This window comes from Sylvia atricapilla, chromosome 14, assembly GCF_009819655.1.
Source record: "Sylvia atricapilla isolate bSylAtr1 chromosome 14, bSylAtr1.pri, whole genome shotgun sequence".
NCBI lineage: Eukaryota > Metazoa > Chordata > Aves > Passeriformes > Sylviidae > Sylvia > Sylvia atricapilla.
This window is the reverse complement of record NC_089153.1, coordinates 4,031,340-4,057,925: the sequence shown is the minus strand read 5'-3', so window position 1 is coordinate 4,057,925 and position 26,586 is coordinate 4,031,340. Positions and strand designations below refer to the sequence as shown.

General features: G+C 40.8%; 1 protein-coding gene across 2 annotated transcripts; it reads left to right on the top strand.

Moving 5' to 3' along the window:
• SPDL1 (spindle apparatus coiled-coil protein 1) lies at nt 1-26,352 on the top strand. Of its 2 annotated transcripts, XM_066328942.1 has the most exons (13): nt 1-79; nt 1,203-1,250; nt 3,029-3,212; nt 12,809-12,985; nt 13,290-13,484; nt 13,787-13,936; nt 14,554-14,652; nt 15,471-15,581; nt 18,004-18,144; nt 19,655-19,764; nt 20,314-20,501; nt 21,617-21,962; nt 25,591-26,352. In XM_066328942.1, exons 3-13 carry the CDS (start codon nt 3,054-3,056, stop codon nt 25,736-25,738), a joined length of 1,824 nt encoding a protein of 607 aa, XP_066185039.1. In that variant the 5' UTR covers nt 1-79; nt 1,203-1,250; nt 3,029-3,053; the 3' UTR covers nt 25,739-26,352. The 2 variants fall into 2 exon arrangements, with proteins under 2 accessions (XP_066185039.1, XP_066185038.1); XM_066328941.1 differs by lacking the exon at nt 25,591-26,352 and having other exon boundaries at nt 21,617-22,188.
• Nucleotides 26,353-26,586: the final 234 nt, after the last annotated feature.

The window sequence follows — 26,586 nt, the reverse complement described above, 5'->3', positions numbered from 1 at the left end:
ACCTGTTTGTGGAAGGTGATCAGCTCCGGAGATCTTTCACCCTGAGTGTGCGGCGTGGTAGGCGCAGATATGGACTCGTGTGAGTAACTGGCTGGAACTGTCGGGAGAATACCTGGGCTAAGGGAGAGAAACCACCCTGGTGATTGTGTTCCCGATCAGAAAACTGCACAGCTGCTTCTGCCAGCATCAGGGCTCAGGCAGCTGATACACGCGGCCCCGGGGAACAGGGGTTTAACGACAGGAGCTGTGCTGGAGAGGGAGAAGAGTTGGCCTGCAGGGAGACTGCCTTTTATCTCCTACCCTGTCACTTTTATTAAGGACTACTTGAATGGTTGAATAATCGAGGTGTGCAGCTCTCAGCATAGAATCTGTCATTGAATGTTTGAAGGTGTTTAGCCAAATGTGAGTAACTCTTGTAGCTCAGTAGAATAAATGAAGACTGATATCTGTTATTCCCCCTCCTGCCTTCTTGCCTTGCTACCCATTCAATTGATCTTAAAACATTATTTTCAGAGTAATTTACTTAGCCTCCTGTATGATATTAAATTGCTGACAATTATTTCAGTGTACAACTTCATGAACAAAACTACCTGGACTTGTTTGATTCATCCAGAATTGACAAGGAAAAATTGAGGTTGGCTGTGCTTCAAAAGGCATACTTGCTATTTTCCCTAATAGTCAGCTGGAATGTGTGAAGAGGCAAGCTATTTCCCTTTTCCTCCATTCTTGAACTATAAAATTAAGAAAAAAAGCCCATAGGATGCTTTTTCTATTGCCTAGTAAATAATTTATTAGGAGCTCAAAGTTCTTGTATGTGAAACTGGAAGAGAAATGCAAACGAGATTGAAGAAGTAGGAGAGAGTGGGACAAAAATCCCAAAAAAAAGCCCCTCAAAAATTCCAGGTGTGGCAGAAGATGTCCCTGGCTGTAGCCTGTTTCCCTGCCCCAGAGGCCCATTGCAGAGCATCCACCCTTTGGCAGCATTGCCTGATCTGACTGTTTCTAAGCTGTCTGACAGCTGCCTAACTTAGATTTGAATGAGATTAGCATTTATGTGGGGGTTTAGCTTGTGATCTGCATGTTCATGAGGCAGGCAGCAGGGTTAAGCCTGTTCTGAAAAGGGACTGCCCTGAAGGGCTGTGCTGTGGTGGCAGCTCAGACTCATCCAGACTAGACAACTGTTGCTTCTTTTTCTTTTAAAGATGGAGTGTAAGAATAAGGTCAAGAAATACTTCAATGGGCTTCTAGAGGTGAGTTAAATATGTTATTAATTTAATGTAGTAAACTAGTAGCTGCCAAATGGCTGTGTTGCCTTTATACTGTTGTCTGATCAGAAAATAAAACTATTTTTTAAATTCTGTTTGTATAAGTGAACAATGATTCATTAGTCCTCTTTACAATGGAAATGCATGCCAGAAGTTGTTGTCTATGTTCTTGTATTGCTACATCTTGCCTTAAATACTTCATGATTAAATTGTACATTGTGTCCCTGTCCTTGCGTAAGTATAATATTGCTGATTCTCAATTATTGGTATGCAGAATTCCTGTGTTTCACTGGCTTATTTTAGTAAGTGTAAAACTAGTGTTTTTAAGTGTAAAAGTGTACTTTTACACTTTAAAGTGTAAAACTAAGTGTAAAACTAGTCTTCCGGGCATTGCAGGGGTTAGAGGTGAAAACTGAAGTTTCAAAGCCTGGCTGGATAAAGCCTCTTTGTATGTGTTAAACCTGGATAGCAACAAGTGAGGCGAAACCGCAAAAACCAGAATGTGATCATTTCTGTCTTGTGCCTTGGAAAGGAATTGGCACAGTATTGGCACAATTACTTCTGCATGTTAATTAAATTCTTTCCTACTAGAAGAAGCTGGGTAACTCCACTAGGAGCTATTCATATTGAATAAAAGTTAGCAAAAAAAAAGAAGTGAAGGATGGATATTACAACATTCATAAGAATGATGTATGTACCGGTAAGGAATGGCAACAAATAAATTGCTTCTGTGAGAACAAAAAGCAAGAGTTAAGTCCTCAATACAAAATTACGTAAAAATTATAGGCCCTGACTTTGAAAAGTCAACTGTAGGAAGTTTTTTGTGTTAGTCTACTACTTTCTGAGAAAACTCTTGGCATATGTTGTTCAGAAGCCTGAATTATTTAGCATTTTCTTAATAGGATTTTTTTGTAGCAGGCTGATTTTGCAGATTTGGGAGTGAGCAGTCATACAAGCTTATGGTGTTAATTTGACTTGATTTTTTAAAAATATTTGTTTTGTTGGACTCACTTTGACTAACCTTTTTGCAAAATTCACCTCCTGTCTCCTTTTTACAGTTAGAAAAGGGTAAATTTGCTGAAATGTGATGAGGAGATGATTATTTACAAATAAGTTGCCTGCAGCAACTATGTTTTGAAAGACTCCATTAAGTACTTAAATAAATGCAAAGCCCTGTGTTAAACTCCATATATTTTAACAGGGCTTCTATTTTGGACTCTTCCCTCCCTTACCTTTTATCTGTTTCTCTATCCCACCTAATGTTATTAGGAGTACATTATTAGGAGTACATTATTAGAAGTACACTGTCCTGCTAAGGCAGCTGCCTACACCAATCCTAAGTGTTATTTGTGTGGATAAGTAATGCTGGACTTGGTTTATAATACAGGGGAAATAGCGTCAGCCAAGTGCATGGCAGTGTTTTTCTAAGGTTATTTAATTGTCCTGTACTTGGCAAGAGAGCTCTAGCCTAAATTAACTCTGGTTGTGATGTACAAAGAAACTGGGCTGGGTGCACAGGAGTGCTTTTGCTGCATGTTAGACATAATCAAGAATAAGGCAGTAGCCAAGTTGATGAAGAAATAACTGTTATTTTACTGTTCACAGATCTGGTTTTGAGCTTTTCTTTGTGTCTTGTATTAATGCAAAAATATATTGTTCTGTCCTGGTTAAGGGAGGAAATCCAGTAACTTCTTTCAGAAAACTACTCTTATCTCTAAAATATATTTACTGCAATATATTTTTTTAATAATTTTTGTTTGCAGTGTTGAATAAGAAAAAGAAAGGAAAATGGAGGCAGAGACCATTTTAAGTCTTAAACAGCAGCTCAAGGAAGCAGAGAACGAGCGAAGAAAGGCAGCACAATATGGTTTGCATTTGCTGGAGTCCCAAAGTGAGGTTCAAAATCAGCTGGATCAAACACGCTCTGAATTGACTGAGAAAACTGAGGTGATGACTGCCTTTTCTTCTCAAAGTTCAAAACCAGAACTTTATTTCATTTTAACTATTTTCTGAAAGGCACAGGTGTTTTACATGCCTTCTAGCATCTAGATTAATTTTAATAAACCTCTAAGTAGTTGTAGAGAGGGCTTTTTTCTCAGCTTGAAGACATTGAGCATAATTGTATCTAACTGGGACAGAGTTTCATAGCTAATTATGCATCAAGTGTTCAGTATCATGTAGGACTAATTGCCTTTAATGTAAAATGAATGCTAAATGCTAAAGTAAATTTGCTTCAGAGCATGTGTTTTGCCTCTGTTTAGCAATTCATTAGTGTGTGCTCTCCCAGTCAGCTTCATATCACTTAAAAGCTGGGAGAAGAATGCTAGCAGCAAGACAAATTGATTTTTTTCTGTAGTGAAGTTTTCAAATTTTCCAAATACCCAGGGGTTCTGAACTTATTAGCACATTTCTTTGCAGCTCAGAGAAGGGGTAGTATAGTGCTGAGTTATAGTGTTAGCGAGGAAAACACATAACCACCGGAATGATTATGAGGTGCTTTATTGAAGAGCTCTGGGAGCCGGGGTACAAACCCAAATCCAACTCCAACGAGGGTCCAAGAAGGGCCCCGTATTATACCATTTCGTTACATAACTCTATGTTAATCATTAAACTTACATTGTTCTATTGTATACATCCAAGCATGAATTTTGTAAATACCTTCTTTACGATTCTGGTTTGAAATAATAATCATGTTTAGCTACCAAAAATCATTACAATTCGATCATCTATCTTATGATGATTAGGTACAGTTTCACCCGACCTAGTTTCCAAATACAAGTCGTCCCAATCTTCTCCTTCTCCCCCCATCCTGATTACCCAGGCAGAGTTATACTTGATTTGGTTAAAGCAATGAAAGCAACACCTGGTTGCAGTGAAGCAGAGACTCTATTCCCAGCTTCTCTGGTAACCGAAATTATTAACCCTATTCTAACATTCCCCCCTTTGAAAGTACTTCACTTTAAATCTACTAAGTGTAAATGCTTTCATTCAGTACAGTCCATTCATCTTCTATACTGGATGTTCAGCTTCAAATCCGTGGTTGATGTGGGCTTCATTAGTGCAGATCGGAGGTGCTGAAGGTGCAGTCTTGTCTCGTGTCAGCGCCTTCATTATTGTTCTGTTCCAGGATGTTCTTCTTTGTATTTCCTCTTTTAGGATCCTATAAACTAACCAGATCACTAGAAACATAATCAGTAAAATTATTACATTTTGAAGGATAGATTTCACCCATGAATTAATATTCAATCCTAATACTTTAAAAATTTTCTCTAACCAAGTAGTAGCTAAATCTTTTTGTTCCTCTTGTACCTCATGTTCTATCTGTCCTAACTGGCTAATATCATATTCTACATTTGTTGTTACATTTGGGATGTGGATGCAGCAATGGTCAATTTGTCCTTTTAAATATCCACACACTTCGTGTTCTTTCAGGAGTAACATATCTAAAGCCAATCGATTTTGCAAAGTCATTTTGGTAGTAGCTTGTAACTGCATATTGAATTTACTAAATCCTTCTCGTGCAACTCTTGCTAATCTTTTTACCCTACCTGTGATTTTACACCTGTGATTTCCCTATTCTGATAATTTGCAACAGGACCAAACAGAGATTCCAGGGCCCACCCGAATTTTACTCCACTAGAGGGTTCTTGCCAGGTGTCATCTTGATTTTGATTATTCGAGATATCTTGTTTTGTTTTTATCTGCAGGAGCTTACGGCTCCCATTAAATGGGGACCTTTTCCAGATTGGGCATAAGGTGGGGAGACCCAGAGTGATTTCTTTTATCTCCCTGTCTACTGGCAAGTGTGTTGTCCAAGCACTATCACTTGTTGCTCACACAAATTGCCCCGGACTTCGGACTGTACTCTTACTACATCCTACTATGATCCTGGGTGCGATTTTGCCCTGTTTGTGTTTGATTCCTCTGCAAGCACAACCAATTTGCAAGGCTACAGCCAAGGGTGACTATTGTTTTACCTCCAGGTTGTCAGAGGTGCAGTCATAAATCTTATCACATGTCTACCAATTTACTTTTGCTGTTTCTTTTCTGCTAGTAGTACTAGTGTTTACTATTGCTGGATCTGTTTCATTTTCAGGGCTTTTCCATTTAATGCACCAAGGAGTGCTTGCCATATATTGAAATTTCTGAAATATACCCACAGACCATGCACTATCCCAGGGTTCTGATCCTTTCCATTCATTTTCTTCACACTTCCACACTAATGGGTTTCCTGTCACATTTTCTGTTACCTGTTTACATTTAACTGTTTTGTTCTCTTTTATATTAGGTAGTTTTGATGTTATGATTCCTCAACTTACTGGATCCCCTGCTGCCTTCGGTATTGGCAGGCAGGCTGTTATTCTAGTGGTGTTTTGCATTTTGGCAAAGTCTTTGATCAATCCAATCATCACATTTTCAGCTTGAAGCGTATTAGGAGCTTCTATTACCTGTGTTCCTGTTTGTACCTCTCTCTTCACTTTAGAATGAAGAGCAGTTGGTAGACCTCCGTGCATTCCATATCCCAAAGTAATTCCTAATGGTAACATTAAAATACATAAAGTTAACATTAACCCCCAAACGAGCATAGTTACTGACACTGTTGAAAACAGTTACAGACGTCTTATCTTCAGCTTTGTTGGTCCTACAGCTTGCGCAGCCCACGACACAGCTCCACGAGGGACTTTCTTCACTCGGGTGTAGCATATCCAGGGTTCCACTTCAGCCCCTCTGACAGCTGTAAAGGTGGCTAGTAGTACTTGATGAGGACCAGTCCACTTTTTCTTCAATGGCTCTCCATCCCAGGTCTTGAGGTACACCTTGTCTCTCGGTTTGATGTCGTGGACTGGATTTTCAAGACTCAGTGGTCTATTCTACAGGAGAGCTCTCCGGAGCTGTGCTAAAGTTTTCTTAAGAGACAGAACATAATTATACACATCTTGTTTCCCTGTAACGTGTACATTTGGATTAGGGTTTGGAGATTCATATGGCTTCCCATACTATATCTCATGGGAACTGACTGACATTCCACTCCTAGGTTTTATCCGAATCCCCAGCAATGCTATTGGTAATGCTTGTGGCCATTGCAATTTGGCTTCCTGGCATATCTTACTAAGCTGCCTCTTCAATGTCTGGTTCATCCTTTCTACTTGTCCACTTGACTGGGGTCTCCATGGGGTGTGGAGGTCTCAAGAGATTCTCAATAATCTACTCACCTCCTGTACCACCCTGGCTATAAAATATGGGCCTCTATCTGATGATATCCCTATAGGCACCCCCAAACCTGGGAATAATCTCCTGTAGTAACCACTTAACTGTTTCCTTTGTTTGATTGGTACAACAGGGAAGGGCTTCTGGCCATCCAGAAAATGTGTCAACCCCTACTATCAAATACTTATATCCTTGAGTTCTGGGTAATTCTGCAAAATCTACCTGTCAGTAATCTCTTGGTTTTGTCCCCACCCAAATTCTTCCTAGCTGTGTTTGTCGTCTGGCCACTGGATTGTTCTTTAAGCAAATCTCACATTTTGACATTACTGATTTTGCCATTGTTTGCATCTGTACTGAGATTATATCTCGTTTCAGTGATTTTACCAATGCCTCTGCACCACAATGACACTCATTATGTCTTATTTGTAAGATTTCTCTCATTACCAAGGGGGGTACCACTATTTGCCCTTGTGTGGTTACATACCACCCTTCTGCATTCTTCTGTGCCTTCAGCAGATGTGCCAGTCTGTCATCTTCTTTTGTGTACTTTGGCTTGGGAGGTAAATTGAATTGAGAGACATTAAGTTTTGACGGAATCAAGGCCATTGTTTTCTGCACTTCCCGTGCCACCTGACGGGCTGTCCAATCTGCTCTTCGATTCCCTTCACAAATTTTAGAACTGCCCGACTGATGTGCCTTGCAGTGCATGATTGCTACTTGTTTGGGTTTTTGTACTGCATTTATCAGTTGTAGGACTGCATCTTGATGTTTAATATGTGTTCCTTGGGAGGACAGTAGTCCTCTCTCCTTCCATAATGCTTTGTGTACATGCACTACTCCAAAGGCATATTTTGAGTCAGTCCATATGTTGACTGCTTTCCCCTCACTCAGTTCTAATGCTCTGGTTAATGCAATCAGCTCTGCTCTCTGGGCAGATGTATTAGGTGGTAATGCTTTTGCTTCCACTACTGTGTTAATTGTGGTTACCGCACATCCAGCGTATCTCATTCCATTTTCCACAAAGCTGCTTCCATCCGTGAAGAGTTCCCATTCTGGTTGCTCCAGAGGAGTATCTTTCAGGTCTGCTCTTGCTGAATAGGTATATTCGATCACCTCTACGCAGTCATGTTCCAGTGGACCTTCCTCAGCTGTAGTACCTAGAAACAAGGCTGGATTCAAAAGGTTAGTTGTTTTTAGTGTCACATCATCCTGCTCGGTCAGGGTTACCTGGAATTTCATCATCCGACTCGGAGAGAGCCAGTGGCCTCCTTTCTGCTCCAGGACCGTGGTTACCATGTGTGGCACGAAGACATCAATATGTCTTCCCATCGTGGGCTTCCTGGCTTCTTGTATCAGTAGCACAGTAGCTGCCACTGCCCGCAAACATGAGGGCCACCCAGCACTTACGTTGTCAAGTTGTTTGGAAAAGTAACCCACCGGTCTTTTCCAACTTCCCAGTCGTTGGGTCAGGACTCCCAGTGCCAGGCGCTGCCTCTCATGTACATACAGCTGAAAGTCTTTGGACAGATCAGGTAACCCTAATGCAGGAGCAGTTGTTAATGCTTCCTTTAATTTCCGGAAAGCCTCTCTTTGTGGTTTGCCCCAGACGAACAGCTGAGTCTCCTGAGCCTCATATGAGGGTTTTGCAATCAGTCCATAGTCCATGATCTACAGGTGACACCACCTGGTCATTCCAAGGAAAATTCGCAGCTCGTGAAGATTTCGTGGCTCTGGAATATCACAAATAGCTTGAACATGATTAATACCCAGCCTTCTTTGCCCTTGTGAGATTTCACATCCCAGGTAGATAACAGTCTGTTGGGCAATCTGGGCTTTTGCTTTGGACACCTTATATCCTCCCATTCCCAAGAAATTTAAAATCTCAGTTGTTACCTTTATGCAGGTTGTCTGTTCTTCAGTAGCAATCAGAATATCATTTACATATTGGAGCAATAGGTACTGGTCTCTTGGTACCTGTCCTTCTTTAGTCCAGATTTCCAGCTCCTTTGCCAGCTGACTCCTGAATAGGGTTGGGGAGTTTTTAAAACCCATCGGTAATCGAGTCCAGGTGAGTTAGGGCTTTCTTCCACTTCCAGGATGTTCCCACTCAAAGGCAAATAGGTTCCTACTATCTTGGTCAAGGGGTATGCAGAAAAAGGCATATTTTAGATCAAATGCAGTAAACCATTTATATATCTCCTTTACAGATGCTAACAATGTATAAGGACTGGCCACCACTGGATAAATATCTCTGGTTATCTCACTTATGCCCCTCAAATCCTGTACAAGTCTATACTCACCATTGGGCTTCTTCACTGGAAAAACTGGAGTATTGTATTCTGATTCACATTCTTCTAGGATTTGCTATTTTAAAAATTTATCAATAGTCTTTGCTATTCCTTGCCTTGCTTTTGTTTTATAGGGTAATGTTTAATCCGTACAGCATTTTCTCCTTCTTTCAATTCTACATGTACTGGTTGTGCCAATTTAAATTTTCCAGGTACATCCATTTCACATACAGAAGGAATCACTGCATCTTCTACCTCCTTAGGAATATTAGGGATTGGCTTTTTTTTTTATCATTAAAATCTTTCCTGTTTTGACTCAGGTATCATTACAAGTTCACCATTCTCAAAAGTAATTACCACTTCAAGTGCCACCCATAAATCATGCCCTAAGAGCGGAATTGGGCACTCAGGCAAATACAAGAATTCATGTGTTAAAACATTATTCCCAAAACTCAAATCTAGGGGTTGCAGGAATGACCGTGTTTCTTCCTTCCCTGTGGCTCCAATGATTACAGTCAACTTATTCTCAATTTGCCCTTCCATACAGTTCAATACAGAATGTGTATGTAAAAAGGGTAACTTTCTTTCCTTCTAAACACATAGTCACCATGGGTTCCTTTAATCCTGGCTTTCTTTCACATAAGACCATGACTCCAGCTACGCTGTCTGCTTGGGGCTGACCATTCTGGGTAAACCGGTTTGGGCACTCTTTTTCTAATGACTTTCTAATAAGTAAGTAAGCATAAATAAGTAAGCATTGATTTATTATTAGTTTTTCATGGCTTCTGCCAAAACCACTTCTATTACCACTCCGACCAGTTCTACTACATCCTCACCCTTGTCCTTGTAAAACTGCCAAAAGACTCTGTCCCTGTTTCTTAGCAGCCACTTTTCTCTATTGTTATTAACTTTAAGCCACCTCAAGTAATTTGTCCAAATTTCTTAACTTTTGCCCCTCCTGCCTTAGGCCAGGCAGGGGCCAATTTTAACCAGGTCCAATGAGATACCGGGGTTACTGGTTTATCTTCATCACTCCCACTACTATCCACTCCTTCTGCACCCTCCCCATGTCTCTTTATCACAGCTACATCTTGGTTATTTCTCGGGGAAGGAAGGAGCAGGTGAAAATGACAGACGAAGGTCAGGGGGACAGGAGCAGGTGTCAGCAGGGGAAAGAGAGAGGCGTAAGCTGGGGAGAGGTAAGAGAATCAGGTTGGGTGAGACCAAGCGAAGGGGAACTCAATGTCGGGGGGGGGGGGGCACTGGTGGGAACTGTGGGTCCCACTAACAAATCAGCTTCTAAATCATTTTCTCCCCCCTTTTCCCCAAACTTGCACTCAAAACCAAGTGTTCCACACAACGCTTATCCTGGACACAAGCCAGGCACTGATTGTTTTCAAAGATCATTGTTTTTAACCCATACTCAGCCAGCCACTCTGGCTTTTCCTGTAAATGAAACAAATACGTAACTTCATCCAATCTCCCCCGTTATTCGCAATACTCCATCAGCTGTGATATTAGATTCGGTTCCAAAGATCCATTCTCCAGCCACCTCTGATTATCAGGCAAAACATAACCAGGCCACCATGTATTGCAATAATTAATCAATTTATCCTTCTGTAATTCCTGACCAAAATTTTCATCCTTCCCGTGTGCTGCCAAGCACCCCAAAGGAGAAGCGGGTATGGGGGCATTGCCGCCCATAACCCCTACTTTTAACTCTTTCAGCTTCTCCATATGTTATAGTACGTAACACCACCACTGCCGAACCTGCAGGGCTTTCGCCCTGTCTGACGGACGGCGCCTAGGCAATACCAGGAATTCCTTAGCCCAACCACGCGCAGCTTTCGCCGCGTCTGACAGGCAGGCACCAGACCAGAATAAAGCACCTTACCTCTTCTCCAGGGGACGTTGTGAGCGGCGGGGGGTCCCGCCTCGATGGGCTCCCCGAGAATCCCTCGGTGCCGGCTGGAGCGTGATCGGGACGGGAGGTCCTCAGCAGCACTCACAGGGTCCCGTCTGGGTCGCCAAAATGTTAGCGAGGAAAACACATAACCACCGAAATGATTATGAGGTGCTTTATTGAAGAGCTCTGGGAGCCGGGGTACAAACCCAAATCCAACTCCAACGAGGGTCCAAGAAGGGCCCCGTATTATACCATTTCGTTACATAACTCTATGTTAATCATTAAACTTACATTGTTCTATTGTATACATCCAAGCATGAATTTTGTAAATACCTTCTTTACGATTCTGGTTTGAAATAATAATCATGTTTAGCTACCAAAAATCATTACAATTCGATCATCTATCTTATGATGATTAGGTACAGTTTCACCCGACCTAGTTTCCAAATACAAGTCGTCCCAATCTTCTCCTTCTCCCCCCATCCTGATTACCCAGGCAGAGTTATACTTGATTTGGTTAAAACAATGAAAGCAACACCTGGTTGCAGTGAAGCAGAGACTCTATTCCCAGCTTCTCTGGTAACCGAAATTATTAACCCTATCCTAACAATAGAGGTATTATTTAGTCAACCATTTTTCTATTTAGTAATTGTTGGAGAAGATTTCAGTTGGGAAAACCTCTTCCACTTTTCATAAAGGTTTTAATGTTCATGTTTGTGTTCAGCCAGCCCATGTTTCAGATAAATTATTTATCTTCATCTAGTCTGTTTGTGATTGTGCATTGCTCCCTTCTCCTGGGATAGAGCTGAAAGGTTTGCAGCACCCTGCTGCTATGAATGGACAGGATTTTTTTATTCTGGTCAGTACATCATTAGTAAGCTTTGTGTGAGAGGCACTGAAGGCACAGTTCCAGGGAAGCCAGGGCAGGATCATCCTTTCCTGCTGGCCAGCAGAGAGGGCAGGTGCTGAGCTCTAAAGCTGCTCCCAATGGCTGTGATCCTGTAAAAGAGGCTGGAGCCAGCTTCTGAGCCTGGCTGGTCACTCAGATTCCAGGGCTGGAGAGTGGGAACTGTGGCCTTTGTACATGCAGTAGAGTAACATTTTGTGTAGGAGCTGTGCTTGCCCAGCAGGTTCTTTAGAGCTTTGGAGTCTCTCTCTGGCTCTCTGCTTTGCAGTCTGAGAGCCAAGGCAGTCACTGTGAACACAACTGTGGGTTCTACCAGCAGGCACAAAAGCCTCTCAGAAAGCTCTGTGCGCTCTTCTGGAGCAGCGTGCAGGCAGGTTCTTGCTGGGGTTTTATTGCTCTTGGCTCTGGTCAAGCAGTGCACTCCCAAACCTGTCCTGTGCCCAGTCTTATCTTTGTGTTATGCTCCTGCCCTGGGTATTAGAGAGCTAAGCCTGTCCTTGATAAGCTGTGTCTAGGCCACAGAGGTCACTGTGATAGCTGACAGCTTTTTGTTTTTTATTTAATTCTGGTTTGTGTCTCAAGAGTTAAGTTATTTTGAAAAGGAAAAAAAAATCTGCATATTTAGATTAATTTGCCTTATTACTTTTTTTGCTTTCAAGATTCTCTTTTTCTTTTCCTTAATTGCTGGCTGAGTGGAAGAGTAAAATGAGGCTGCCCTTCGTAATTAGGAAACATGCAATCAGGCATAGATGGAAGCTGTTTAAAAAATTATTCTTCAGTCTGGAAGAGTTGATGGGATTTATTATGAAACAGACAATTTAGCTGTCTTAAAAAAACTATTGAACTCAGCTGTTTTGCTTGATGATCTGTAGTAATTTTTAATGTAATTGGGTTCTGTAGTGGTAGAAAGGGCATATAAACTCTGGCTAAATTTGTGACCCTTGCAGAAAAGATACCCGCACCTTTCATGTTGGGTGCGAAGAAATAGAGTTTCTGTGAGCAAGAGAATATTGCACAATCAAGTTATAACCACAACATGTATAAATCATAACCTTTTAGAGCAGTTATTTTTATTCTTTTTTAGAATATGGGTATTACAACTCTCTAATTGGCACTCCCAGCAAAAGACTAAATGAGCTACAAGCATCTTGGTTCTGAACCTGTGCTTTTTCATAAATGCTTAGGGAACAGTGTACAATTACATATAGATTTATTAATGTGTCATTTCTTTCAGAAATTTGAACAAGAGAAATACACTCTTCAGAGAGAAATTGAGCTCAAGAATCGAATGTTGGAAAGCTTGAATTTTGAGTGTGATTCCCTTAAGCAGCAGCAAAATGTGCAGCTGGATAAACAAAAAGAGCAGCTTGACAGAGCCTATGGACAAGAAATCAGTGACCTTAAAAACAAGGTTTGGTAGCTAATATATAGCTAAAAAGTTGTTAATGTCCTTTTAGATGCTGTTTGCTTAACTTATAAGTTAAGCACTCTTAACTACCAGAAGAAATAATAAATAGTTACAATGTAGTATCTTGTTCGGTTGGTTTTTAAAAAATTTGTGTAGTCACTTATGAATTGCAATAAATTTCAATGCTTATTTTTAAGAGCTACTCTTGTGTTTCCAAAACATTTTCTGTAGTCTGAATAGTCAGAAGTATTTTGCTTTTAAGAATTCACTATGAAATGATAGTACTTAATTGTCAAATGTTTTTAAGCTGGAGAACCTGAAAGCAGAACTGGATGAAACCCGACTCTCAGAGAAACAACTGAGGCAAAAAGTGGAGCATCAGAAGGAAATAATTGCTGCCAAATCAGAAGAACTGCACATGATGTCTGAGCGTGTCCATGAGACCATGTCTTCAGAAATGCTCAGCCTGCAGATAGAGCTCACTGAGCTCCAGAGTCAGAGGGTGTGTGAGTAGCACTGAATTTGCAGTGTAGCCTGGTTGAAGATGAATTTCTGCCCTTTTAGTCGTTTCATTTTTGGGTGTGTTGTCTACAGTGCCATGTTAGGATTAACTTTTATTCAGACAATGTTCACAGCAAAATTTAACAACCTTAACAGCTAGGCTTTAATACCCTCTCTTCTTCAAGATAATACTTTGTATTAAAACTAATTACTACTAACAAATGGCTTTAGTTTATTTAGGCCTTCTTGTCTCCAATAGTTTTAAATATTTTTTGTTTAAGGCATGTTTTTTTGTTTGCTTAGGCCAGTGATGAAGAGAAGCTGAATGAGCTGCAGTGCATCAAGGAGCAGTTGGAGCTCGTGAACAGTAACTTGCGGAACCAGCTGGAGCGGCTGCAGGGGGAGAAAGAAGAGAGGGAGAAAGAAGTTGTTTTTTACTGTAATGCATTAGAGGTATTCTCTTCATTTTACTTCACGGTGGTAGATAATCTCCAGGTGGCACAAACTGTGTTGCCAGGTTTTTGGTGAAGTAGGAGTTTTGAGGAGTTGGGAAAGAGAAGGATAATGGTTGGTCATGTTTGGTGTTGCCTTGTGGTAAAAGCTCTCTGTTGGCCTTGTTTTGTGGGAGCTGTGAAAGGAGAGCCTTTGCATGGTGCTGTTCTACCTCTTGGGAACCTGCTCACAGGTCGCTGGCAGAGTTCTCCTTTTTATTTCAAGTTCCTGCTGAATGCCATGGACAATGTTGTACTGGGAAGTAGAGCATTTGGGAGTGATGAACACAGCTGGGAGAGTGGTCTCAATATCGTGGATCCAGTTGATGAACATCAAAGTTTGCCCTTAAAGGCTTTTAGTTGTGCTCTTGTCCTGAAGAACAAATGGAATATCAAATGTCTTAGTGAAATGAGTTTGTCTCTTAGTTACTAGAACTGTATGTACAGTTAAGGACATCAGTACAATATTATCTCTGCTAAAGTATAGGAAATTAAAAGGAGTTAAAGCTATCTAATCAAATTCATGTCTGCAGTACATCAGATGCTTAAATGACCAATATCCTCTTTGCTTTAATCTAGAAAGCTCGTGAGGCTAATGAGGAGCTTCAGCTTCAGCTGGATCATGCAGCACAACAATCTTTGGACCCTACAAGTAAAGGCAATTCTCTCTTTGCTGAGGTACAACTGTGCTACTGAGGCCTGAGAAGTATTTTCAGTTCTCTTTCTTACATTGTATTGGAAATATGAGAGTATCTGCACCTGATCTGGCAGCATGTATCTCTATACCTCAAATATGACTTCAGTGTTGATCTGACATGTGGAAAACCATTTCATGCTCTCTCTGAAGATAAGGACTTAGTAAACTTAATGGAGTCACTTCAAGTTATCTGACTGTCGAGTCAGATAGTGACTGAGGGTTTGTGATGGTTCTGTCTGCAGCTCTTGATTTTGAATTGTGTTCAACTGATAAATCCATCTTTAATGTAGAAGGCAGTATGTGAAATACTAACAGATGCTGATAAAAGCTGCCTTACAAACTTGCTGAAAATCTCTGGATGTTTGAGCTTTTGGGAGGGTTTTGGAATTAGCTTTTGAGTAGGAGTTAAATGCATAGGGAGCATTATGTTTAATGGCAGCATCCAGGAGTTGGGTGAAGTTGGGAAACAGTTCAGGTTTTTAAAACTGTTTATTCTGTTGATAGTGGACAAAACTATTCTACAGCTACAGTGAAGCATATGAAATGTTACTTTATTTTGATATCAATAGAACAAAAAAAAAATCTATTGCATTTCACTGCTTGGGCTTCAGTGGCACTGTCTACTCACTTCTATCACAGGGCAATGACAGTAGCCTGTATTTTCCAGTACTATTGCTGGAAAAGCAGTATTTGCAGACTGAACACTTATTGCTAAGCAACAGGTCCTTATCAAACTCATCATCCAAGTGACAGCAAGTGTTGTGATTTCCCAGTAATAATTGTTCACAATGTTCTGTAGGTGGAGGACCGTAGGGCAGAAATGGAACGACAGCTGATCAGTGTGAAAGTAAAGTATCAGTCCCTACAAAAACAGCATGCTTTCACTAGAGAACAATTGCAAAGAATGAAGGTAGGCTGATTCCTGTCATACTCCAGGGTGTCCTTGGGTCTGATAAAGCACTGCTTTAAGTCACAGGCCAGGGGATTTGTTATCTTTAAAATATGGTGCAGTAGTCTGGGGGGAGGAAAATGGGGGAAAAAACAAGTGAGAGGATGTTGTGTTGTTTGACTCCTGTGGTCCAACAGCATCCACCTTACAGTGAAGGCACCATGTTTGCTCACTTTGGCAGCATTTGGTTTGTGGATAAAAGTAAAACACAACTCCTGTCAGTCAAACTAGCATTCAGTTTGTCTTGGTAATTGGTTTTTCTTTTCTTGTCTAATTCTTGTAAATACTGCATGAGTCAAGTATTTGTGCATTAACTGTGGTTATCAGGAATGAGCATAAAGAAAACAACAGGCTTTTACTACTGTCACATTGTAGGGATTTGGGTTTTTCTACCTCTCTGTTGCTTTCTTGTCTTTGTCCATATTTTTTTCTTCTTGCTTTTCCCTATTTTTGGTGTAAGACTAAGTCATAACTCTTTAAGTTAAACTCCACTGCTGTAGGATGGGAGCCTGTTGGTTAATATTGTTGAGGACTAGTTAGCAGAAGCTGATTTACAAGGTGATGTCAGGGGGATGCTGCAGAGCTGCCAACTGTTTCCATGTTGGTTTCATGATTTTTTCCAATGCATCATTTTGATCAACTGCTGCAGTCTGAGGAGAGTGCTTAAACATCAAGGGTGAGCATCATGAGTTGCACTGAAGGTTTGCATTACCTACATTTCGTGGGGTAGGTTGAAAATAGTTCAAACAATGGTCATAAAGGAGAAGGAAAACCCTAGTGATACAGCAAAGATTTGAGTGAGGAAAGTTGTTGGGTAGGATCAGTTCCTTTGGGAATTTTCTCCTTTTAATATGGGGTAAGTCAGTCATACTGATTGAATGTGTAAGAAACATATCTAATACTAAAAGTACCAAAAATGGAGGCAGGTTGGTATCCCTGTACTAGTACTTCATGCTTTTATTTGGAATTTTTTGTGAATTTTTTTTCTGATAGTGTTGAAGATGGGTAGTTTGTTAGGACAGCTGTTTTTACTTAAGCTGCTTAGATCCCTGTTAGCTTCCTCTGTGTGTTGTGCTGCACTGAGATGCTGCCAGTTAAAGCTCAGTCTGAGTTTAGCTCATCTCTCCACTCAAAGCTTCTTACCCCAGGAGAGGCAACTGCTGTTGCATCTTTAGTTGAAGAATCTCACTTTGTGGTATTTACCGGTGAATCTGAGGATCTGACTCCTGAACAGAATGTACACAGCACTCCTGGGAAAGCTTTGCCACCTCTAGTGTATTTTTCCTTGTCGAAGGCATCCTTTCCAGTTTCTTTAAGTTCCTGTTCTCTGTTATGTAGATCAGGTGCAATTTGCAATTCTGACAGCAGGATGTTTTTTAAGGGAAAAGGGGAAAAAATTTGGTGTCTGTGCTTGGGAACTGTAAGGATAGTTCTAGTCAACCAGGGAGGTGGAGTTTACAATTTTGCCTCCCTTACATCCTGTAGAAGCTCTGAGGAGGTGGTTGAATCTTTGATTAGCTCTGATTTGTGCACAGAATCATCAATACCCTTTACCTGACATAAGAGATCCTATAGGGTAAATGCTGTTATTGCTTTCTCTCTGTAATCTAATTTTTTTCATTTGATCCTTTCCCTTTGCTCCCAGTATTACCATATCCATACTGACTAGACTGATAAAAAATGCCTCAGTTTTCACTAACACCTCATGAAGTCTTATTTTTACTGTATTTCCTGTTATTTAAATGTCTAACGTGTCACCTGTAACTGAATGTACTAAGATTCTTGTACTTCAATATTAACACCAACAGAAATATTGCTGTAAATGTAAGTTTGTTATAACTTCTCCTTTGTAATGACAGATGATGTTATTTTGCTTGAAAGGATGTATTCCGTTGGAGAAGCAGAAAAATCTGAAATTCTTGGGTTGATATTGTGGAAGGCAAACGTGGTGTTAAACCTGAAAAGTAGAACTGAAAAAGAGGGGTTAAACCTGTGGGTTTTCCCAAGTGAGCTCTCAAGATGGATTTTGGCTCTGACAGATCAGCCTGGGCTGAGGCTGGCTGCTGGCTGCCTTGGTGTGGATGTGGAATGTTGTGTGTCCTTGGCAGTGTGTTTATGTACTCAGGCAAAACAGAGATGAGTGGGACACCTCAGCACTGTCCTGCTCAGGGAGATTTCAGCTGTCCTTATGCCTTGGAATATCTGTGGGGATAATTACTAGGTTATGTCATGCAGACTGAGCTCAAACATCCATTGCCCCTTCTATATTCAGGTTTAGAATTACAAGGCTTGAGTACCCAAACAGTTTTCTGTAAAAGGCTGGGGTTTTCAATCACTAATCCCATTACCTGTTGTAAATAGGTTTTCTTTTCCTTTTTTCCAGCTGCAAATGGCTACACTGCTACAGCTGAAAGGCTCCCAGGCAGAATTTGATCAGCTGGAACGTTTACAGTCCATGTTAGAGCAAAAGAATGGAGAAATAGAAGATCTTCTTGTGAAAGTGAGGCAGCTAGAAAAATTTAAGGTATATGTTTTTTAATTAAGTAGAATATTGTAATTGGAAGCTAAAACATGAGAACAAGAAGAATTAGCAAAACTGTCTGAAGTCCATGCTTGGGTTTGAAAAGGGATCCAAAAGCTGCCTCATATCTTTATTTGACATGAATTGTATTTTACAGCTGGAGAATATTAGACTCCTTGAGTGCAGAGAAGCAGAAAATTATACCCCACCCAACACCTGGGTTGAAGAAACAATTTTTTTGTCCTGTGTGAAGTACCTTCATATCTTTTATAGTTATTTCTAGCATTTAAATTCAGTTACTTGGTCAAAGCTCACTGAGCTGTGACATCCAGTTTTTCTCTGGGAAGGTGTAGTCGTTTGGCACTTCCACTGTGTGGGCTTAGGCTTTAACCTGTAGTGTCTCAGCTCTATTGAATTTCCTGGATGTTTATTTTTATAAATGTGTCTTAACTTTGCAGCTGAAGCATGCTCTTTTCTAGCAAAACTGAATTGATTCATCATCCTTTTAAAGCAGTTTTTTCAGTCTGCTTATGCAACTTGAAAACATTTTGTCAGTATTTCGAAAAGTGAGAAATACACGAGGCCTTTGGTATACACCAGTGTCTTACTATTGATGTTTGTGTGTTTCCAGAGTGAAAAACTGGAGCCTTTCTTAATTCTTGCATGTTTCTGGACTTGTTTGCCCTTTCTTATCAGAGCTTTGGCATGCAAACTGAGGTGTATTAGCTTGTGCAGTAGGATTATGCTTTCCAGGACAGCCTCCTGTATTCTTTATTTAACCCAAGTGGTGTGAAGCCAGGCTTAACCCATTTTAGCAATAATCGAGGAAACCTGATTGTTTTACCAGTTTTGTTGTGTTTAAGCTTCATCTGTATTTATTTCTGTCTCTTGGCCACAAGTAAGTAGTGTTGAGAATTTGAGTGATTGATTGCAATAACCATCAGAAGTGTCTGTGGGCAGTGACTGACAGAGGCCTGGGAGTTCTCTGGGGTAGGATTAAATCTGAGTACTGCTTGTTCAGAAAAAAACGACCAAACAAAAACCCATGTGTCACACACTGCTGCATTTATGACATCTTTTCTTCAAACCAACTTCCTCATCTGAAATATGCAGTTAATTTTGAGATTTTGACTGCTGATTAGCATGGCTGGTGTTCCTCTGGGGTCCAGCTGCTGAAGTCTAGAAATAAAGGCTGAGAAAATTTCCCTGTGGGTTAACTAAATATCCTGTATTTTCAAGTTAAAAAGCAAGAAAGCTGTTTTGCAGTGCTGCTTCCAAACCTTCTGCAGCTGAGATAACTTTTTTCCTTTTTCAGTGAATGAGAGAGAGCTGTCAGTTTTAGTGCTATTTGACATTTGTAAGAAATGAGAAAGTACTTAGAGCAGCTGAGTTTTATTTTCTGTGTTTAATTCCCTCTATGATGAGGCTTCTCCATGAAAATGTCTCTGAAGAACTAAGCTAATATGCTTCTGAAATGTCACTGCTTGACAACCTGACCCTTGTTCTTTATCAGAGTTTGTATGAGAATATGGAGGAGTCCAGACCTGCTAATGGCACTAAAGGAAGCGATTCTGAAAATGGTTACTATGCAGATTTACTGCAAATTAAACTTGACAACTCCAAGTAAGTACTTCCAGCCTGAGGCTCTGGTTGTAACAGGGCTGTCTTCTAGGTACTTGTTTTTATCCTCCCTTTTTTGTTTCTGTTTGGATGCACTGCCTGCATGTGCAGATGGGTTTTGTTCTTGTTGCATTTTCTAATGCTGTGGAACCAACCTGACTTTGTTATAGGACTGAGAGTTGGTTTTATTTGTAGCTTCATATAAAGAATAACAGCAGAAATGCTATTTATGATTATTGCTTTCTTCCAGAAATGTTGTTAATACTCCTAGATACAGGGCAATTGAGACCTTGAATCAATTAAAAGTTAATCTCTAAGGAAACGGTATGAAAAGTCTTAGCCTTTAGGCTCTGTATGCTTATTTCTCTTATAAAAAGTGAGATAATAACACTCAAAATGTTTTATAGGACAAAAAAGCTTGATTTTTTTTTCCTGCTAATGTATAAATACCAATTTAAGGTGAAGTTGAGTGCTTAGCTGTTGCTTTTCTAAAAGAAAAAAACCCAAATCAATCCAAGTCTGACTGACTTTATAATTGTCCTCCCACCCCAGCAAGGAAACTGAAACACTGAAAAATGAACTATCCCTGCAGAGAATGAAAGCTCTGTATGAGAGCCAGAGGGTTCTGGAATTTGAAAGGAAGCTCTTCAGAAATGAGAGGCATTTACAAGCTTGTCAGAGTGAGAATATGAACCTGCAGGTTATGCTGGATGAGCTGAAAATGAAATATGAACCTGAAGGTAAATACCTCTTTTCTGTCTGGGAAAATAGAAGATTTTCTCAGCCTTTAGAAATGTTATGACATTAAACAGGAAGACATTGGTTTATCTCCAGAATTTAAAGTTTACATAGCTGACTTTCTAAAATAACCTGATCCAAATTCTGCTGAGCTGAAGTAGAAAAGCCCTGCCTTGCTCAAGACCTCACTTGAATATGTGAATATTGACTGGAGGAGACTAAGGAATGCAGTTCTACAGTTAAAAATGGCAGTGTTCAGGGGCTTTATGGAGCACAGGTGGATAACCATACTCAGGTGAATGGGATCAAATCTCAGGTGTTTCCCATAAGAGCAGCAGTGTCTTTGTGGTGGTGAGAAGCCTCTGCTCTCTGGGTGTGCCTGATAGGAGCTTTGGAATAAGGTGCAGAGCATTTAGAGGAAGACAGTTTGGTAGCTCAGGTTGACTAGAGAGGCCCACCTGACAAAGAGCTGACAGCTGAGAGTGTGCAGAGCAAGGGAGCTGTGGAGGAAGAGGATTCTACTTAAACTGAGAGCAAGTTTAGATGAGATATTAGGAACAAACTTCCCTGTGAGGGTGGGCAGGCCCTGGCACAGGGTGCCCAGAGCAGCTGTGGCTGCCCCTGGATCCCTGGCAGTGCCCAAGGCCAGGCTGGATGGGCCTTGGAGCAGCCTGGGACAGTGGGAGGTGTCCCTGCCCATGGCAGGGTGGGACTGGGTGAGCTTTAAGGTCCCTTCCAACTCAAACCATTCTGGGATTCCACGAATGGGGAGCCAGATAGGAGAGGTGTCTTTGTCCACACCCAAAGGATTTAATTTTAAAATGTTATTTGTGGAGGCTTACCTCAGCAGCCTGCAGTTCAGAGCATTAAATTTAAAGCCTTAGTGAAAAGACAGTGGATCAGGAGAAAGATGTTGTCTCTTTTTCAAGCTAACTTCTGTTAAGATGATCAGATTTTATGAAGAAACATTCTTTAAGGGATATAAATTGTCTATTAAGAATTATTCCAAGCTCTTGTGTCATGTGAAATATTCTTACTTCTACTATGAATATGTTGGGGCACAAGTCATCTCCAGCTTCTCTTTTGTACAAAAAGTATGTTCGTTTTTTTCCTTTAGAATTACTTGAAGGTCCTAAAATTAAAAAGAAGAGGGAGAGAATCCCAATGAACACGACTTGTGAGTACTTTGACAGCAAAAATACTCCAGTGAAAGAAACTGCTCTCGCTCAATTGCCGAGTAATGAAGGGAAAAAGATGACTACCAAGAACCTGGAGCAAAGTGATGCTTCTCCAAAAAAACAGCCTTTGCAAGCATCCCCGCTGCACACAGCCCTGCAGGCAATACGGAACATTGTTGAACCTGAAAGAGAAAAAAAAAGAGTTAAAATTCAAGATGAGAATCACGTCACCGTTGCTTCCAATAGCAGAGGTGGAAACAATTCCTTGGCTCCAGCTGTCCCCAGGTCAGTGTCAGCTTCTGTCTCTGCTCAAGGCACTCAGCACAGACCTGCATCTCTTTTCTTTCGCTGCATGAACTGTGCTCTCCACCTCTTTATCTATTTCCTCAGTGTTGCATGCAATGTCATTCCTCAGCTCCAGCTGCCCACACTGAACCTCTCTCTAAAACTACCTTTTAGAAGGACTAAAGCACTGACTAATAGAAAAGACTCTTGAAACAGTCTCTGAAGTAACTTTCCTGTTGCTTGAAGACATTTAAGGTGTGCAGGTAGCATGACAGCTTACCTGGTTTGCTCCAGCATCAGCAACTTTGTGTTCTTGGTCCCCTAAAGCTGCCACAGCTGTGTTACAGCTCGAGGTAATAAAGGCAGCTGGAATCATGCTCCAGTTTCATACCTAATTTCAGCCCCCAGCAACTTCCAGATTTAACCTAAAGTCTAAAAATAATTTAAGTAATTCTTCACCTGAATTGTGTTAACTTTCATTGTACAGGATGATAGAGAATTAATTAGGTATCTGTGTTGTCAGACAAATGAAATGCGTGGTCTGGATGCACAACAGCTGGAAACACAACTGCCAAATTAAGATGAAGTTTTTCTCCTGAACTGAGAATTAAAGTTACTTTTTGCTAATGGTAAAATAACTGAGAACAGTCATCATCTCCAGCTTTTTTATCCTGGTGAAAAGAATGCTGGCTTTGTTTTTCTACTTTTTCAACTAATGCTTTTTGTTTTCTGTTCACAGTCTTTGTAAACACATAATCGAGGGTTTGGGGGTAGAAAAAAGTCTAGGCTAATCCAGATGTTTTGGGCTTACAACTTGCTAACATCTGCTAGAAAAAATAGCCAAAGTTAATGGCATTCAGGAGTAATTGGATTGATGCTTTGGCTCTTAGATCAATTACTCAAGGTTGCATGGATGTAATTAACAGACTTAGAGCTGCCAAACACTGCAGTCTTCTTAACCTGTGGAGAGAATATGGCAGAAAGAGCAGTTTTAGCAGGTGTGTTTAAAATGTGGGATTGTTAGCGAGGAAGGAAGATCAGGAAGGTCAGAAGTGGGTGAAAGTGGAAAGATTAGGATCATTTAGTGGGAGTATTGAGTTTTGACAATGCCCTTCACACATAAAGGAACAAGCAGAATGTAAACTGATATGAAAAGTTTTCTTACTTCCTCACATTGCTTTGGGAAGAGATCATGTCTGCTTGCAGGAAACTGTTGGAAGTAGTTTATGGGAACTGAAGGGGGAAACCGTACTGGAGTGGGGCTGAGAAGTGGAAATGATTTGTGGGGTTGATGCTGGAAATCAGAGTAGAGGAAGTGGAAGAGGAAGATGAAACTGTAGTTCAGAGAGAGGTTTCTAATCTTGTGTCCATTGCTGTTGGTTCAAATAAGGAACAAAATAGGAAAAATATTGGAAATATAAAAACTACAAACACAATTAAGCTGCCACAAAGCTCCATCTGTTAAGGCTGTTAAGCTTTTGTTGGTGATAGTATGAGCCTGTAAAAGGCAAATCCAGGCAGAAAGTTCTGTTTGTTTCTGATTGTGTTAATGAACTGCTAAACCCCCAAGTCATGATATTAAGCTAACATGAAGGATTTACTCTACCCCTGATCTGCTATGATCTGCTGTAAAATAGGAAGTCATATTAAAGCCTGAGTGTTTGAGAAGCTGGATTTCTAAACACTGAAAGAATCTCTGGACTGTTCTATGATGGATGTGGCTGAACCTTGGGCACAGAAAATATTGGCAAATCGATCGGGAGTGGGGACCTGGAAAGGGAGAATTTGTGGGAGGAAAAAATAAGGGTGGATAATTGTCAGTGTTTCACCTTGTGTTAACTAAAATGTGCTGCTGCAGCTGAAAAGGCTGTTATGGTCTCTGGGGCTTGGTTTTGTGCCTGGAATAATTTTTGTGCAGTAATTAGTGGAGCTCTAACATTGGCCCATGAATTGTGGGAGAACAGAGCCACTGTAGCTGTGAAAAGGCTGCAAACTTAATTTCTAGAAAGTGGTGTTTAGAATTTGTCATCTGAGCCCAGGAGTTGATGAGGAAGTGGTCAGAAGTGATCTGTGTGCTTGTGAAGATGACAAACTCCCTTGTGTGAAGAGACTTCCTTGCTGAGGTGACTGAAGCAGGTACAGCTGAATAATCTCAGCCACCAGCAGGGCACCTCTGTGTCCTTCCAGAGGGCTACAGCAGCCCTGGAGTAGCTCATTAGGTGGTGGCACTGATGAGGTTATGAAATGAGAGCGTTGAGACTACAGATTTAGATATTTGAGTGGTGATTATTACTTGTCAATGAATACTGGAATTGTGGCAGTGCAAAGGTTATGTGCAGTGATATCTTTTGTTTGGCCAACTAAGTGGTCAATGAAGAGATATAATTCTCTATTGAAATGCTTTTCTTCCCTTCTTAAACTGAAATAGCAGGCTAGCCCTTGCTGCACAGTTCATTTTGTGTTGAGATTTGAGGTTGTTTGCCCGAGTTTGATCTAAAGAGCTTGGATGTCTAAGAGCTTATTTACTCCCTTAAATTATTTGCTTGGATTACATACCCCAAATTCACTTGACTTGGGCTTTGTCCAATTGCCTGTGGCCATTTGGCTCAGCAGATCTGGATAACTAATAATAGTACTCTTTGGGGCTTTAGGCACGGCCCCTCAGCCCTTGGGAAGTAAAGCTCCACCTGATAAAACAAGTTCATCTTCATTAAACAGGTAAACGGAGCCCCAGTTGTATCTCAGTTTTGGAGTCTGTGGAGTCAAGCTTGAATTGTGTCATTTCAGCAGCATTTGCTTGAAGTGTTTAACCATTGTCTGTTCTCTGTGCTCCATTCCTGTGCTGACAGCTGATGAAGCAGGACAGTGCTCTCAGGGCTGTGGGGTGAACCTCAGCTTGCTGCCAGCTGCACATCAGCTGCTCCTCCCTCTCTTCCACAGGACAGAGGAGAGCATTGGATGGAAAAAGGTTGTTGGTAAAGGTGACAGAGGAAAGCAGCCTTGGGGAAGATGAACTCATTGCCAGTTAAAGACAGCAGGGCAGTGAGAAGGAAAAGCGCCCCAACCCTTCTTCCCAGGTTCAGCTTCACTCCCTCAGTCCTGGCTTCTAAAATATCCTCCTCACCGAGAGGCCAAGGGAGAATGTCATTGTCATTGCCAGAGTTGTTACATGATGTGCTAAGAGAATTATGTAATACCATAAAAGGGCAATATTTGGTATAAATCCAGTTGTGCTGCTTTGGGACATGATTTAAGTGATTGTGGTTTTTATTTGTTCTGGTGTGAGTTATTTCTGCTTGCTTAGAGGGACTCTGGCAATTTTGGCCACTAGAGTGGTGGTTTTGGTGGCCTTGGACAGAGGTTGTTGAAGGCAGAAGAGTGGGAGGGACAAATGAAGGGAATCTGCCATAGGAGCAGGTTGATGGACAGAAACTCTCCATCCCCAACTGATGACTGGTATAAAAATGCTTTGGTTCAGTCTCATTTTCTCCTTAAACTGTGCTTGCTCTGTCTCTGTATATGGATGGTCTTGTTTGCCAGTTGGCTTGTTGATTTTGCTTAAAATTCTTATTTTAGTCCTGGTTTATATTAACTAAATATGTATTTAGAATGGTTGCTTTGCCTATAGGTTAACAGCTGAATCCAGAATTGAAACTACAGAAGAAGATAAGAGAGAAAATAAAATCTCAACAGAGAAGAAAACACAGAAGAAAAAACATTCCACATTGTATGTATCTTCTAAGGCAAGTTCTGAAACTCAGTGTGCTCAGCAATAAATCCCTTCTGCAAGGAGCCTGGACATGTTGGGGTCCTGCTTCAGCAGGAGGTGCTGAGTGAGTGAACTCTGTCTCACATCAGTGCACAGGCTGCTGGCTTGAATATTGATCTCCCTGCTGTTGTGAAGGGTGTGATTGCTTGGCAGAGCTGCACTTTGACTTCCCTGAGGGCACCTGTTGTGTTCCCTGCACTTGAGCTGTGGCCTGTTCTCCACTCTTGGCAGTCTCTAAACACATTAATTGCTCTTTCTTTGAAGCATGGGGCTGTTGTGGAGAAGTTCTGGCTAACAGAGGCTTTATTATATTGTAAGACAGACTAGACAGGGCTGATGAGAGCTCAACTAAGTGATGTGCTCCTAAACATCTTCCAGTTTCCAGATTCAGAATTCTCAGGCTGACCTATTTGCAAAAGTGCATGTGAATCACTCAGTGTGTTTTGTTGGTCAGTGTTTGAAACTCTATAGATTCTTGTGTTTGTACTATTAATTAAAATAAAGATTTATTTCTTTCTTTATAAAATGTAGCCTGTATTGTATTTGAGGAAAAACATGATGTCTTTTGTAGAATTTTTGTTAATAAAAAAAATTCAATAAATACCTCTCAATAAATGATAAGCAACTGTAATGCAGGTGCTTGTGTCGTGTTTTTGGGAGACAATTTTAACTTCCTCAAGTTGATGCAAAATAATTCTGAGGAGAGCTTTTAAGTTAGTTCCATTAATTCTTGGGATATTTGTAGGAAAGTTGGATTGCTTCATTTGAGTCCCCATGCTGCAGTTTAAGCTCCCTCTGGTGCATAAATTAGCTAGTTTCTAAGGAAAAAAACTCAGTAGTCAACAATGAAAGTTC

What these genes read in the sequence shown, in the direction of transcription:
- SPDL1 (XM_066328941.1), top strand. Translation starts at nt 3,054, where the DNA reads ATGGAGGCAGAGACCATTTTAAGTCTTAAACAGCAGCTCAAGGAAGCA. An exon ending in AACAATTGCAAAGAATGAAG is followed by an intron (nt 15,582 to 18,003) that starts GTAGGCTGATTC and finishes CCTTTTTTCCAG; the next exon opens with CTGCAAATGGCTACACTGCT. An exon ending in GGCAGCTAGAAAAATTTAAG is followed by an intron (nt 18,145 to 19,654) that starts GTATATGTTTTT and finishes GTTCTTTATCAG; the next exon opens with AGTTTGTATGAGAATATGGA.